This window comes from Falco cherrug, chromosome 4, assembly GCF_023634085.1.
Source record: "Falco cherrug isolate bFalChe1 chromosome 4, bFalChe1.pri, whole genome shotgun sequence".
NCBI classification, from domain to species: domain Eukaryota; kingdom Metazoa; phylum Chordata; class Aves; order Falconiformes; family Falconidae; genus Falco; species Falco cherrug.
The window spans coordinates 39,118,859-39,129,987 of NC_073700.1; the positions used below are offsets into that span (position 1 = coordinate 39,118,859).

General features: G+C 61.0%; 2 protein-coding genes across 3 annotated transcripts; one reads left to right on the forward strand and one right to left on the reverse strand.

The window, feature by feature from the left end:
• Positions 1-59: 59 nt before the first annotated feature.
• Positions 60-7,862, reverse strand: ECI1 (enoyl-CoA delta isomerase 1). 2 transcript variants are annotated; one of them, XM_055709579.1, is made up of 7 exons: positions 7,760-7,862; positions 7,185-7,328; positions 5,282-5,409; positions 4,477-4,623; positions 3,029-3,150; positions 2,149-2,327; positions 60-574 (listed from the first exon to the last, which is right to left on the reverse strand). In XM_055709579.1, the coding sequence occupies exons 1-7, from the start codon at positions 7,800-7,802 to the stop codon at positions 408-410; spliced, it is 930 nt and encodes a 309-aa protein (XP_055565554.1). In that variant the 5' UTR covers positions 7,803-7,862; the 3' UTR covers positions 60-407. The 2 variants fall into 2 exon arrangements, with proteins under 2 accessions (XP_055565554.1, XP_055565555.1); XM_055709580.1 differs by lacking the exon at positions 60-574 and adding an exon at positions 584-739.
• Positions 7,863-8,188: 326 nt separating this feature from the next.
• On the forward strand, positions 8,189-11,085 carry PTX4 (pentraxin 4). The gene is made up of 2 exons (XM_055709369.1): positions 8,189-8,809; positions 8,946-11,085. Exons 1-2 carry the CDS (start codon positions 8,597-8,599, stop codon positions 10,203-10,205), a joined length of 1,473 nt encoding a protein of 490 aa, XP_055565344.1. The 5' UTR covers positions 8,189-8,596; the 3' UTR covers positions 10,206-11,085.
• The last annotated feature ends 44 nt before the right edge of the window (positions 11,086-11,129 follow it).

An 11,129-nucleotide genomic window follows, 5' to 3' on the forward strand; every position in this document is an offset into this window, starting at 1 on the left:
GAGACACCAGCCAGGAAGAGGTGACCACAGGCAGGCTGGGGAACAAAGCATCCATCTCCTACCTCATCAAAGACTTTATTGACAAATCTCATTTCACAATTAGCTGTTGGATAGGAGGGAGGATATCCAAGGACCGGCAGGCTTGGGCCACAGCGGTGTCAAGACCCTCTCCCTGTCCGTTCCTCGGGGGAGCTGAGCAGACAGCTCTCTCCACTCTCGGGAAAGGCAGCGGTGGTGTCAGGCACTCTACAGGGACTAAGGGGAAGGGGTGGTTGGGGCAGCCATGGGAGCCGGCAGCGCACCAGTTGCTGACACTGCAGACGGCTTCACTGTGCAAGTCTACAGCTCCTGCAGTGTTTTGGAGAGTCACTCGAACTCCTGGGACTGCACCCTGGGAGGCTGGCTCCTCAGCTCTTCTTCTTCTTCAGCATCTCCATGTACATGCGAAGTGACTTCTGGATGGACTCTTTTGAAATGAAACTGATGAAGTTCTGAATGTCTTCCTCCCGGTGAGCAACCAGGCGATCCAACACTGCCTTCCTCATCATGGACTTGGTGAGCTGACGGGCATGGTCTGCGGAGAGCAAGGATGAGGAACACGCACAGTCCTCACCCCTGACCAGCTCTCAGCCACTGCCACCACGTGCAGGTGCCTCCAAACGGGGAAGTACTGCACACCAAAGGGCTCTTTGAACCAGCAGGGAAAGGTGTGAGAAAAACCCACCGGCTGGAAGCTGAACTGGATAAATTGTCATACAATAAATTATGATCTGTACCAATCAGCGGGGAAATGACTGATCTGCTGGGACAGATGACAGACAGTTGTGCACCTCCTTCTCTTTGTGCCCTCCAGAGCCCAGCCCCCACCCCAGTACACACCACCGGGCTCAGGACAGCAGTAACTAAACAAAATTCTCCGTTATTTGAAACTGCTCTGGCTCTAGGCTCCCACACCCAAACCCCTCACAAGACAGTCCGCTCGTGCCAAACATGCCGTACAACAGCCAGCAGCGCTGTCCCCTCGAGCTCACCCCAGCAGCAGGCGCGGGGCCTGTGCTGTTCCGCACAAATACGTGGATGCTGCTGGAGCAGCGCTGGCTGCTGGAGCTGACAGAAGCTTGAGCACACACCTGCTCACACGCGTACAGAACCATGTGCAATGATGTTGCACAGAAGTTGCAAGCATGCTCTCAGCGTGCTTCAGCCGTGACAGTGAAATGCTGACCAGCCACCCCATGCCCTAGAGCTCCAGGTCTGTCTGCTACAGACACCTTTACCTGGACAGACTCCTCCTGGCTCTGATTAGAGCTCTGGGGAAGGATCTGCATGGTGCCAAGCCAGGAGAGAGCACAGTTGAAATGTGCTCCCTGCTCTTGGGGGCCGAGGTGCCACTAATACCAGGACAGCAGGAGACAGAGCTGTTTAGGGACACTCTTCCAAGGCTGGGACACAGAGTGACAGCCCTAGGAGCCGTCCATTTCTGCACAGTTTTGTTCAGATTTCTACAGAAAGTGCAGCTGAAGTGTGACACGTAGTTGCACACCCCTGCAGCACTCAGGAGGTGGCATGGGATGGGATAGCTCAGATCTAGCCCTGGCCGGCGGACAGCCCCCTCCCAGCCCAGGAACCATGTGCTGCCAGTCACAGAGCAGCCCAAACATGCTTGTGACATCTGTGCTTGCTGTCTGTCCTCCTGCCCCCATCGCCAGCCCCAGCTCAGCAGAGTGCTGAGAGTTGATCCAGACCACAAAGGCGGACTGGCAGCCACCCAGGCACTCTCGCTCAGCCTGTTCCCTCCACTCCATGGCAGCTTTCCTGGATAACACCTCCACTGACAGACACAGTTTCAGCTTGTATCTGGAGCTCAGGCTCCTCCAGATTGACTCAGCAGGGCTGGCAGGGTGAGCCGAGCTGGAGCCATGTGCCCTACACACCCAGCACAGTGTCCTCCTGCACAGGGCCACTGGCAAACCTGTCTCTGTTAGCCCAAGGCTGCGGGAACCTTGTGCTGAGCCTTCCTGCCTCCCAGCCATCCACACCTTCCCTTTAAATAGAAACTGTTAGGTACCTGCTGGGAGCCAGCCCCAGAACCTGTCCCTCCCACCCAGATCAGATCCCCTCTTCCTCTGCCAGAGGTGCTACCCTTACCGGGAAGGGCCAGCCACTGTGCCATAACAGCCGCAGCCTTCTCCTGGAGCTTCTCCTCTGGCACCAGCTCGTCCACAAGGCCAAACTTGTGGGCCTCAGCTGCAGGGTGGAGGGAGCCCAGCTGGAGGGAGCGTTCAGCAACTCGGTGTCCCACAACATTCACAAATGTGTCCTTAAACCTAGAAGAGATGGCAGGAAAACCCAGTCAGAGAAAGAAACAGCCAGTGGCAGCTGCACCCAGACACCGAAGCTAAGAGCACACTTGGTCCCACTCCCCAGGAGGGGTCTCTGAGCAGCTACAGGTTCAGTCATACTGTGCAAAGTCAGGTGAGCAGAGCCATTTTTGGTACTACCCCAGAAGAGTTCCCTCTCCTCTCCACGAGAGTTGCTTTATTTACCCTCAATGCACAGGTCCCACCTGTGCCCACTTGCTGCAATATGAAAGCTCCTTGCCAACAGCACATTTACACGTTCTCAGGGCAAGCAAGGGCCTGCATCTTAGTATATTAGTGTCCCTATGCTTTCAGAGAGCTCCACAGCTATGGGGTTTTGCAGGTGCACGGTGTGTATCCAGGGAAAAGCATATTCCCAGACTGAGCCTGGCCATGGAGATCTCCCAGCAGTAGTCCCAGACTTGACTGCAGAGTCAGAACTGAGGTCCTCATTGGTGAAACACATGAGGACACTGTGCAGCCTGAAAGCTTTTCACATACCTGCAGGACAGGATGGAGAAATGAGGTGCTGTCTCCTGCAGCTACCTGATCACTGACACGTGATGCTACCTCTCAGCAGCCAGTTAAAACTGATTAAGAAACTCCTTGAAGATTAATTGTTTTTTGAGACCTACACGTGACACTAAAATTGCGAGGCGCTGGCCTACCAGAAGGGAGCCACGATGCCCAGCTGGGCTTCATTCAGGCCAATGCTGAATTTGGGGTTGTCCACCATGATTCTGTAGTCACATGTCAAGGCAATGAGACAGCCTCCCGCCGGGCTGGACCCCTGGCAAAGAGAAGGCAGGAGTGAGTCTAGGTCGTGGTTACAAACATCCCTGCGCCTCCGGCCTCACTGTTTCCTCCAGAGCTGGGAAGACACAGGGCAACAGAGCAGATGTCCCCCAAGTCTCTGATTACCTTATTTGAAACAGCCCTAAAGATTTCTGATAGGTTTACCGAGGTTTACCCTTTCAGTTTTCAAGCCCTTTGTTTCTTGCATTTTCCAGTGTGGAAATCTAGATAATTGATCTGTGCTATTTGGGCTACAAACCCTGCAGTGGAGATTTGCTACAGCATTTTCTTGTAACCCTGTATGAGTTTTTAACACTTGTTGAGTTTGTAACCCTAAATGTCACAGAAATGGTTCTGTCTTTGTAACACCACCTGTCTATAAAACTTCCATTTGTGACCATCTTTGCTACGGCTCGCTGCTTGCTTAGCCCTCCACAGGACACCGGTGGGAAGCCGCTCAGAGGCTCAGCTGCCTTCAGAGACAGTTTACGGACAGACACAGAACCATGAGCTGCCAAAGCGGCACCACACTGAAAAACAAAACCAAGACACCAAGCAGGTAACAACCCATCCACAGACATTCAGATGGCACTTCACTGCTGGCCAAGAACCACAGCCGGAGGAGCAAAACCAGGTGAAAAAGGGCTCAAGACAAACTGCACCGCCCCAAGCATCGCTGCCTACAGGGCTGAGGACAAGCCCTTGTGGTGCTGCATGGCTGCCTTCACCTCCTGCCCTCTAGCAAAGCAGTGCAACAGCCAAGCAAGTGACCCCTGGCAACCCCTATGAGCCTTGTCCAGGACAGCAACCGGTGAGCATGTGACAGGCATCCTTTGGACTCCTCCATCAGCTGCTCGGCTTCTGGGGTACTCGTCTGCCATCAACGCCCCTCTGGGCTCTACCACTGGTCCACAGCCCTCCTCCTGGTCCTTCGACTTGGAGGACAGACTCCTAGCTGAGTTCTTGGGGCAGGGTATGGCCCTTGCTGCACAAAACACTGCCAAGGGCACCTCAGCCTCCATCGGCAGGACATGGGTGCTGTGCAAGCTCCCCACCGCAGCCAAAATGCTGCTATACCCCAGCAGCGCCTGCAGCTTCCATGGAGCCTGCAACATCCCACACTTCCATACCTTCCCACACCCCAGCGTGCTGAACTGACAGACATGTACTTTGCCAAGACCTCCCAACGAATACATTCCTGTATTTGTTTCAACACTGACAAGGCTGACTTTTTGGCTGTCCTTGCCCACGCAGTGCAAACAAGCAGCAGCAAGCGACAGACCATGCGGGGCGACTAGGAAGGCGGATCTAAAGGACATACATTGACTGCAGCGACAGTGACCATATTGGAGCCGTACAGCCGGAGCCACATCTCCTGCACGGCTCTCCAGAACTCGGCATAGTGCTCCGTGCTCTTCCCACACATCTCGGTGATGTCCAGGCCAGATGAGAAGATTTTGGGGACTGCCTGGAATCAGGAAAATACAAACGTCACTTAGTGTCACTGCTCAGGGATGACCCTTTAGCCCTCTAATGCACTTGGTCTGGCAGCCTGAAGAAAGGGAAAGTGATAATTAAATATGACATAAACCAAGGTCTTTTGGGGTTCTGAAACAATCTTCCCAGTTGTCCCACAGCCTGGATCATTCCATCAGCATGGCCCACAGGGCTGCAACTCTTCGCTTGCAGCACAATTTCCCTGTGCAGGTGCAGCATAACTTCCCTGTGTGGGTACATCAGCCACGCAGCACAAAACCTGTCCTGTCCCATTCCCACGCACCACCTCATACCCACATCTCAACTGAAAACAAGCACTGGCATCTTCTAGCAGCTACCTCCAGGCAGTTCAAGAGATCTCAAGGGATGTGTCAGGTTTGCAGACAAGTAGCTCTAATTTCAAAGACAATGACAATACTTGGTGGTTGTTCTGCTAGAGAAGTGCAGAGAAGAACGAGCACAGCTCATCCAAGAGCCCCTGCCTCTCCTTTCAGAGCTGGTCAAAGCTGCCTCCTGGCCTTCCCATGCCAGTGACCAGGGAGCCAAGAGACCAAGCATGAGCGAGGGAATTGCACACATGCCTGCCAAATCGCCCCCCAGTCTGCACCCAAGCACAGGACAACACGTACGGATGTAAAGATCACACCCCGGCAGGTCCGGTCATTCTCTAGCTTCTCCAGGCTTATGCAAAACTCGGTGATGAAGTCCAGGCTGAGGCTGTTGACTGGGGGGCTCTTGAACTTCATTGTGGCGACGCCTGTGCCATGGTAAAGATAGACATCAGAACCTTCTACCACAGCAGCACACATTGCCTTGCCCAGGGGAGCTTCACCTGCCTCCCTGTTTCCCTACTCACCCAGATCATGTCTTTCCACCCCCGGATCTTCAAAAAGCCACCAGAACAGCAGGGCCAATAGCATGGCCCTGCCTTTGCCCAGATCTGCCCACAAGCTGGGCTCACTCAGCCAGTGGTGAACATGGAGCATCAGGATTAAGAGATGGGGCTGCGTGAACCTCATGAAGTTCAACAAGGCCAAGTGCAAGGTCCTGCACCTGGGTTGGTGCACCCCTCAGTATCAATACAAGCTGAGTGGAGAATGGATGGAGAGCAGCCCTCAGGAGAAGGACTTGGGGGTGCTGATGGACGAGAAGCTCAGCACGGCCTGACAACATGCGCTGGCAGCCCAGAAAGCCAACCACATCCTCGGATGCATCACCAGTGGTGTGGCCAGCAAGTCGAGGGAGGTGACTGTCACCCTCTGCTCTGCTCTCGTGAGACCTCACCTGCAGCACTGCGTCCAGCTCAGGGGCCCCCACTGTAAGGGGGACATGGACCTGTTGGAGCGAGTCCAGAGGAGGCCACAAAGATGCTCAGAGGCTGGAGCCCCTCTGCTGTGCAAACAGGCTGAGAGAGCTGGGGTGGTTCAGCCTGGAGAAGAGAAGGCTCCCGGGAAACCTTACAGCAGCCTGCCAGCGCCTAAAGGGGGCTTACAAGAAAGCTGAGGACAGACTGCAGGACAGGGGGGAATGGCTTTAAACTGAAAGAGGGTAGATTTAAATGAGAGAGAAAAAAGAAATTCCGCACTGTGAGGGTGCTGAGGCGCTGGCCCAGGCTGCCCAGAGCAGCTGTGGGTGCCCCATCCCCGGCATGTCCAAGGCCAGGCTGGACGGGGCTGGGAGCAACCTGGGCTGGTGGGGGGTGTGGAACTAGGTGATCTTTAAGGTTCCTTGCAACCCAAACCATTCTGTGATTCTACGAACAAGCATGTGTGTGGTGGCACATCATGTGTCCCAAACCCCAGCCACTTTGGGGTCATGCTGCCCAGCAGTTCCTTTCCCTCTGAGCTCAACGGATAACACTGAGCCTCCAGCTTCTATCACAGCAAGCATCCCCCGCCCAGGGGATCACACACCTTTCCGAGCCTGCCAGCAGCACTGCCACCTTGGCCAGCACCACGGGAAGGGCTCCGAACCCCTGTCCCCTTCCAAACGGTGCGACTGTGCCCCGAAAGGCCCTCACTGAGTGCTTTGTCTGCGTGCTGCAGTCCTGCCTAGGCTGGGGACGGCAGCGTGAGGATGCACCCAGGGGCCTGGCAGCCAAAGGAAGAAGAGGCAACCTTTGTTCGGTGCAGGGACCTGGCCCCATGACAACTATTCCTGGCAGTCGGACACAGAAATCCCCAGCAGCTGCTCCCTGAAGAAGCGCCTGCCACTCCACCAGGTCCCCAAAGCTGGGACCCTGCAGAGGGCACGATGCACAGGCAGGGGACAGGGCACAAGGTCTGCCCACGGTGACGGCTAGGGTTTGCCCACGGCACCCAAGCAGTACCCAGCCACCTGAAGTGCCCGCCACCGGTGGGACGCCTGTCCCCCAGCGGGTCCTAAGCAGCTCACACTGGGACATTGGGGCCTTGGTGGCTTTCCAAGCCCAGGGCCACGCGTGCCATGGGGCAGGCAGGGAAGGGGCGCTGCCTGTGCCCCACAACGCCCCGTGGGTTGAGGGTGACACCGCAGAGGGGCTGCCCACCGTACCTGAGCTCTCGTCCAGCTCCACCAGGATCTTGTTGTTGCTGAAGGCTCGGCTCGGGGCGCGCGGGAGGCCGGGGGGCAGCCGGGGGCCGGGGGGCTGCCGGGCGGCTGTGCCCCACGCCGGCCGGTGGCAGAGGGGCAGCACGCCTGGGGGGACAGAAGCAGGTAGGGGCGGGCAGGGCACAGCCCCCCGGGTGTGGGGTGTGCTGCCCAGAACTGCCCTGCACGGACAGGGTGGGGACACGGGGACACCCCGACACACTGAGGGGGAGCGTGGGGCACCCTGACCCACGGCGGGGGGGACGCGGGGACACCTTGACGCACTGAGAGGGGGCACCGGGACACCCTGACCCACGGCGGGGGGGGACGCGGGGACACCTTGGCGCACTGAGAGGGGGCACCGGGACACCCTGACCCACGGCGGGGCACACGGGGGACAAACTGGCTCATTGAGGGAGGGCGCGGGGACACCCCGACCACGCCGGGGGACACGGGGAGGGGCCGTAGGGACACGCTGACCCCCCGGAAGAGGGACACGGAGGGACGCGGGGCCACCCCGCCCGCGGGGCCGGGCGCACCTGACCGGGCAATGCGGCGGCCAAGGGTCCCCACCGCCGCCATCTTCTGCCGTCGCGTCAAGGGTACGGGGCGGGGCCTCGGCCGCGCGTCACCGCCCCGCCCCGCCCCACACGCCCCGCCCCGCCCTGCCCCGCGGCGCCGTCTACGGCCGGTGCTGCGGCGCGCACGTGCTGCCGCCCCCTGGTGGCCCGCGCGCCCCAGACTGCCCTGCCCTGCCCTGCCTGCCCTGCCTGCCCCGCCCTGCCCTGCCTGCCCTGCCCTGCCCTGCCTGCCCTGCCTGCCCCGCCCTGCCCTGCCCTGCCCTGCCTGCCCCGCCTGCCCCGCCTGCCCCGCCCTGCCCTGCCTGCCCTGCCTGCCCTGCCCTGCCCTGCCTGCCCCACCCTGCCCTGCCTGCCCTGCCCTGCCTCCCCTGCCTGCACTACCCTTCCCTTCCCTGCGTTGCCTCCCCTGCCTGCACTGCCCTGCCCACTCTGCCCACACCACCATACCAACCCTGCCCTGCCTGCACCATCCTGCCTGCCCTGCTCTGCCTGTCCCACCTGCCCACCCTGTCCTGCACCCAATATTAACTATTGAGACTCCTCACCCTGCTGCCCTCCAGGAGCTGTCCCACATGGTTGGGCCCACCAGGGCTGTGTGCCCAGGGATCCCCACAACACCCTTCCCCGCCCCAGGGCTCAGCATCCCTGCCTGGCCCCTGACCCGGGCAGCCAGAGCCCCAGGCAGCTCCTGAGCCGGGCCAACCGCCCCCACAGTGCCTGGCCCAGGGCAGCAGGGCCGGGAGCCCAGGAGCTGGCGGCAGCTAGGGCACGCCAGCACTGCCTGCAGATCTCATCATGGTGCGCCGCGGGGGGGGGGGGACGGACACCACGGGGGCAGGGCTGGCCCTGCCGTGCAGGCATCAAGTGTCCGGCAGCAGCATGGCGGGGACAGCGCTGCCCCTCTGCCTGCTCCTTGCTGCCACCCTGCAGGGTGGCCTGACCCAGGCACTCGGGCCTGTGACCCGCTCTGGCCCCCTGCTCCTGCGGCTGCGGCGGCTGGAGGAACAGGTGGGTGTGCGGGGTGGGGAGGGGGCCCAGCCTGGCCTGTGCCAGGGGGGCACTCAGTCTTTTGGGCCAGGCTGGGGGTTGCGGGGGCCTGGCACAGGGATGTGGGTTCACCCCGCCTCGTCCCACTCCTCTGCAGTTTCGCCGGCTCCAGGAGGTGACACTAAGCCATCTCCAGAGCATCGCCAGGAATTACAACATCTCCTACAACATCGATGGACGCTTCCAAGCACTGGCAGAGCAGGCAGAGGCAGCTGTGGCTGCCCGGGCTGCCCTGGGCACCAAGCTGGCCCACCTGGCCACCACCAGCCAGCGGCTGCACCGCAGGCTGAAGCAGCTGGAGGGGACAGTGGGTGCCCTGAACCCACCACACTGCCCACTCACTCACCCACTGGGTACACTGGTGGAGGCTGGCACCAAGGTGCACAGCCTGCCAGCCACCGCCCAGAGCTGGGGCAGCCAGCTGGAGTGGGAGCCGCAGAGCTGGGTGGCCCCCAGCCCTCCCAGCCCTCGGCGCCCAAAGGCAAGGCGGCGGTGGCAGCAACGCTGGCAGGAGGCAGGGCACTGGCTGCCAGCCCATGCCAGGCCTGGTGGAACACCCGGGAAGGATGCAGAGAACCTTTGTGATGCAGCACCAGGAGCCCAAGTCATGGCATCGGCGCTCCCCACCATGACTACAGTCCCCCAGGAGCAGCCACTGGCCCCCCAGCAGCCAGGAGAGGGTAGGTACAGGCCCCCTGCCCCAGTGTCCACCTCCCCAGCCTGCCGCACTGGTGCTGTCCTGCTCTTCCCCAACACCTCCGCTGAGCGTGTGGCCATCCTGAAGCCAGGGCTGCACCAGGGGCTGCAGGAGCTGTCGCTCTGTGCCTGGCTGGCCACCCCAGCCTCCTGCCTCGGTGGCCTCCTCTCCTACACCACCCAGAACGGCAGCAGGGAGCTGGCTGTGCATGGCTGTGACAGGGACCTCCCACGCTCCGTGCACTTTGTCATCAGGAACAGGCATTTTCGGGAGCTCCCAGTAATGCCACTTCTGGATGGCAAATGGCACCATCTCTGCCTCACCTGGTCCTCTGGCCAGGGCCAGTACCGCTTCTACGTGGACAGGCGGGTGCTGGCTGCTGGCTCTGGCTTCCAGCAGGGCTATGAAATTCCAGCTGGTGGCTCATTGGTGCTGGGCTGGGAGCAGGACCACCCTGGCAGGGACTTGGGCACCGCAGAAGCTTTTGTGGGTCACCTGGCTGGCTTCGTGCTCTGGAGCCGGGCTCTCCTGCCAGGGGAGGTGGCTAGCATGGCAACTGGCCGGGCCCTGCCCCGTGGCCCCCTCCTCACGCTGGCCAATGCCTCCCTGCAGGGTGGGGTGCAGAGGGTGGCGTGCCCCTGCCTCCAGCACTGCCTGTGACCAGCCTGGCGGTGGGAGCGGCGCCAGCCTGAGCTGCGTCCTCCTGGGGTGATGGGACACCTGGCAGAGAGGGCGCCTCAGGACTGGGGCCACTGGATGTGGGGCAAAGGAAAAGGGCTTTTGGCAGCCAGCGTGGCAGGGGTGGGACCCAGTTCCAGGACCTGTCCCAAAGCTGGGGGCTTATCAGCTCTGACCACAGAGGGTATATGGCCCCAACGTTCTGATTAAAATATATCCCAATTAAAATTCTCCTCTCCAGGCTGACAAATAACGTATTTCTGGTCTGGCTTTTCACTGTACCGCTCGGTGCTGCTTAGGGCCAGGCAGGAGCTGCTCAGCGTATGCAGCTGGAGCCCCAGGCTCGGTCACACATGAGTGACCCCTGCCTGTCCCCCGCCACTGCCAGCATCTGCCACTGAGTCACCCCGAGGGGGAAGATGTAGCTCGGAAAAGCCCGTGACCAGGGTGAGCCAGCAGTGCCCCAGTGCCCGGCCCTTGGCAGCAGACCTTCGGGTCGAGCTGTGGCTGGGGGCTGAGGCAAAGCACACAGACGCTCCCACACGGCTGCCCGGTGCAGCTCCCTGCCAGGAGAGCGGCAGCAGCGCCGGCTCCGCCCGCTCCCCGGGCTCCCCGGGCTGGGGGCCCTCGCTGCCAGGGCTGCCAGCCGCAAGCCGCGCCCGGGCCCGCCGCGGGGCAAGGCCTCACCGCAGCCCTGCGGCCTCCCGGACCGCCGCCGCCGCTCTCCCCGCCGCGGCAGGCCACATCCCCGTCGCCGGCTGCGGAACGGGGATGGAGCCGGGGCCGGGTCGCGGCCGCTGTCCCGAGGAGAGGGCTCGGCGGGGATGGGGGGGGCCGCGGGCGGGACTACAGCTCCCATGGTGCCCCGGGGCGGCGCGGCCCCCGCCGGCCGCCGTAGCGCTCACG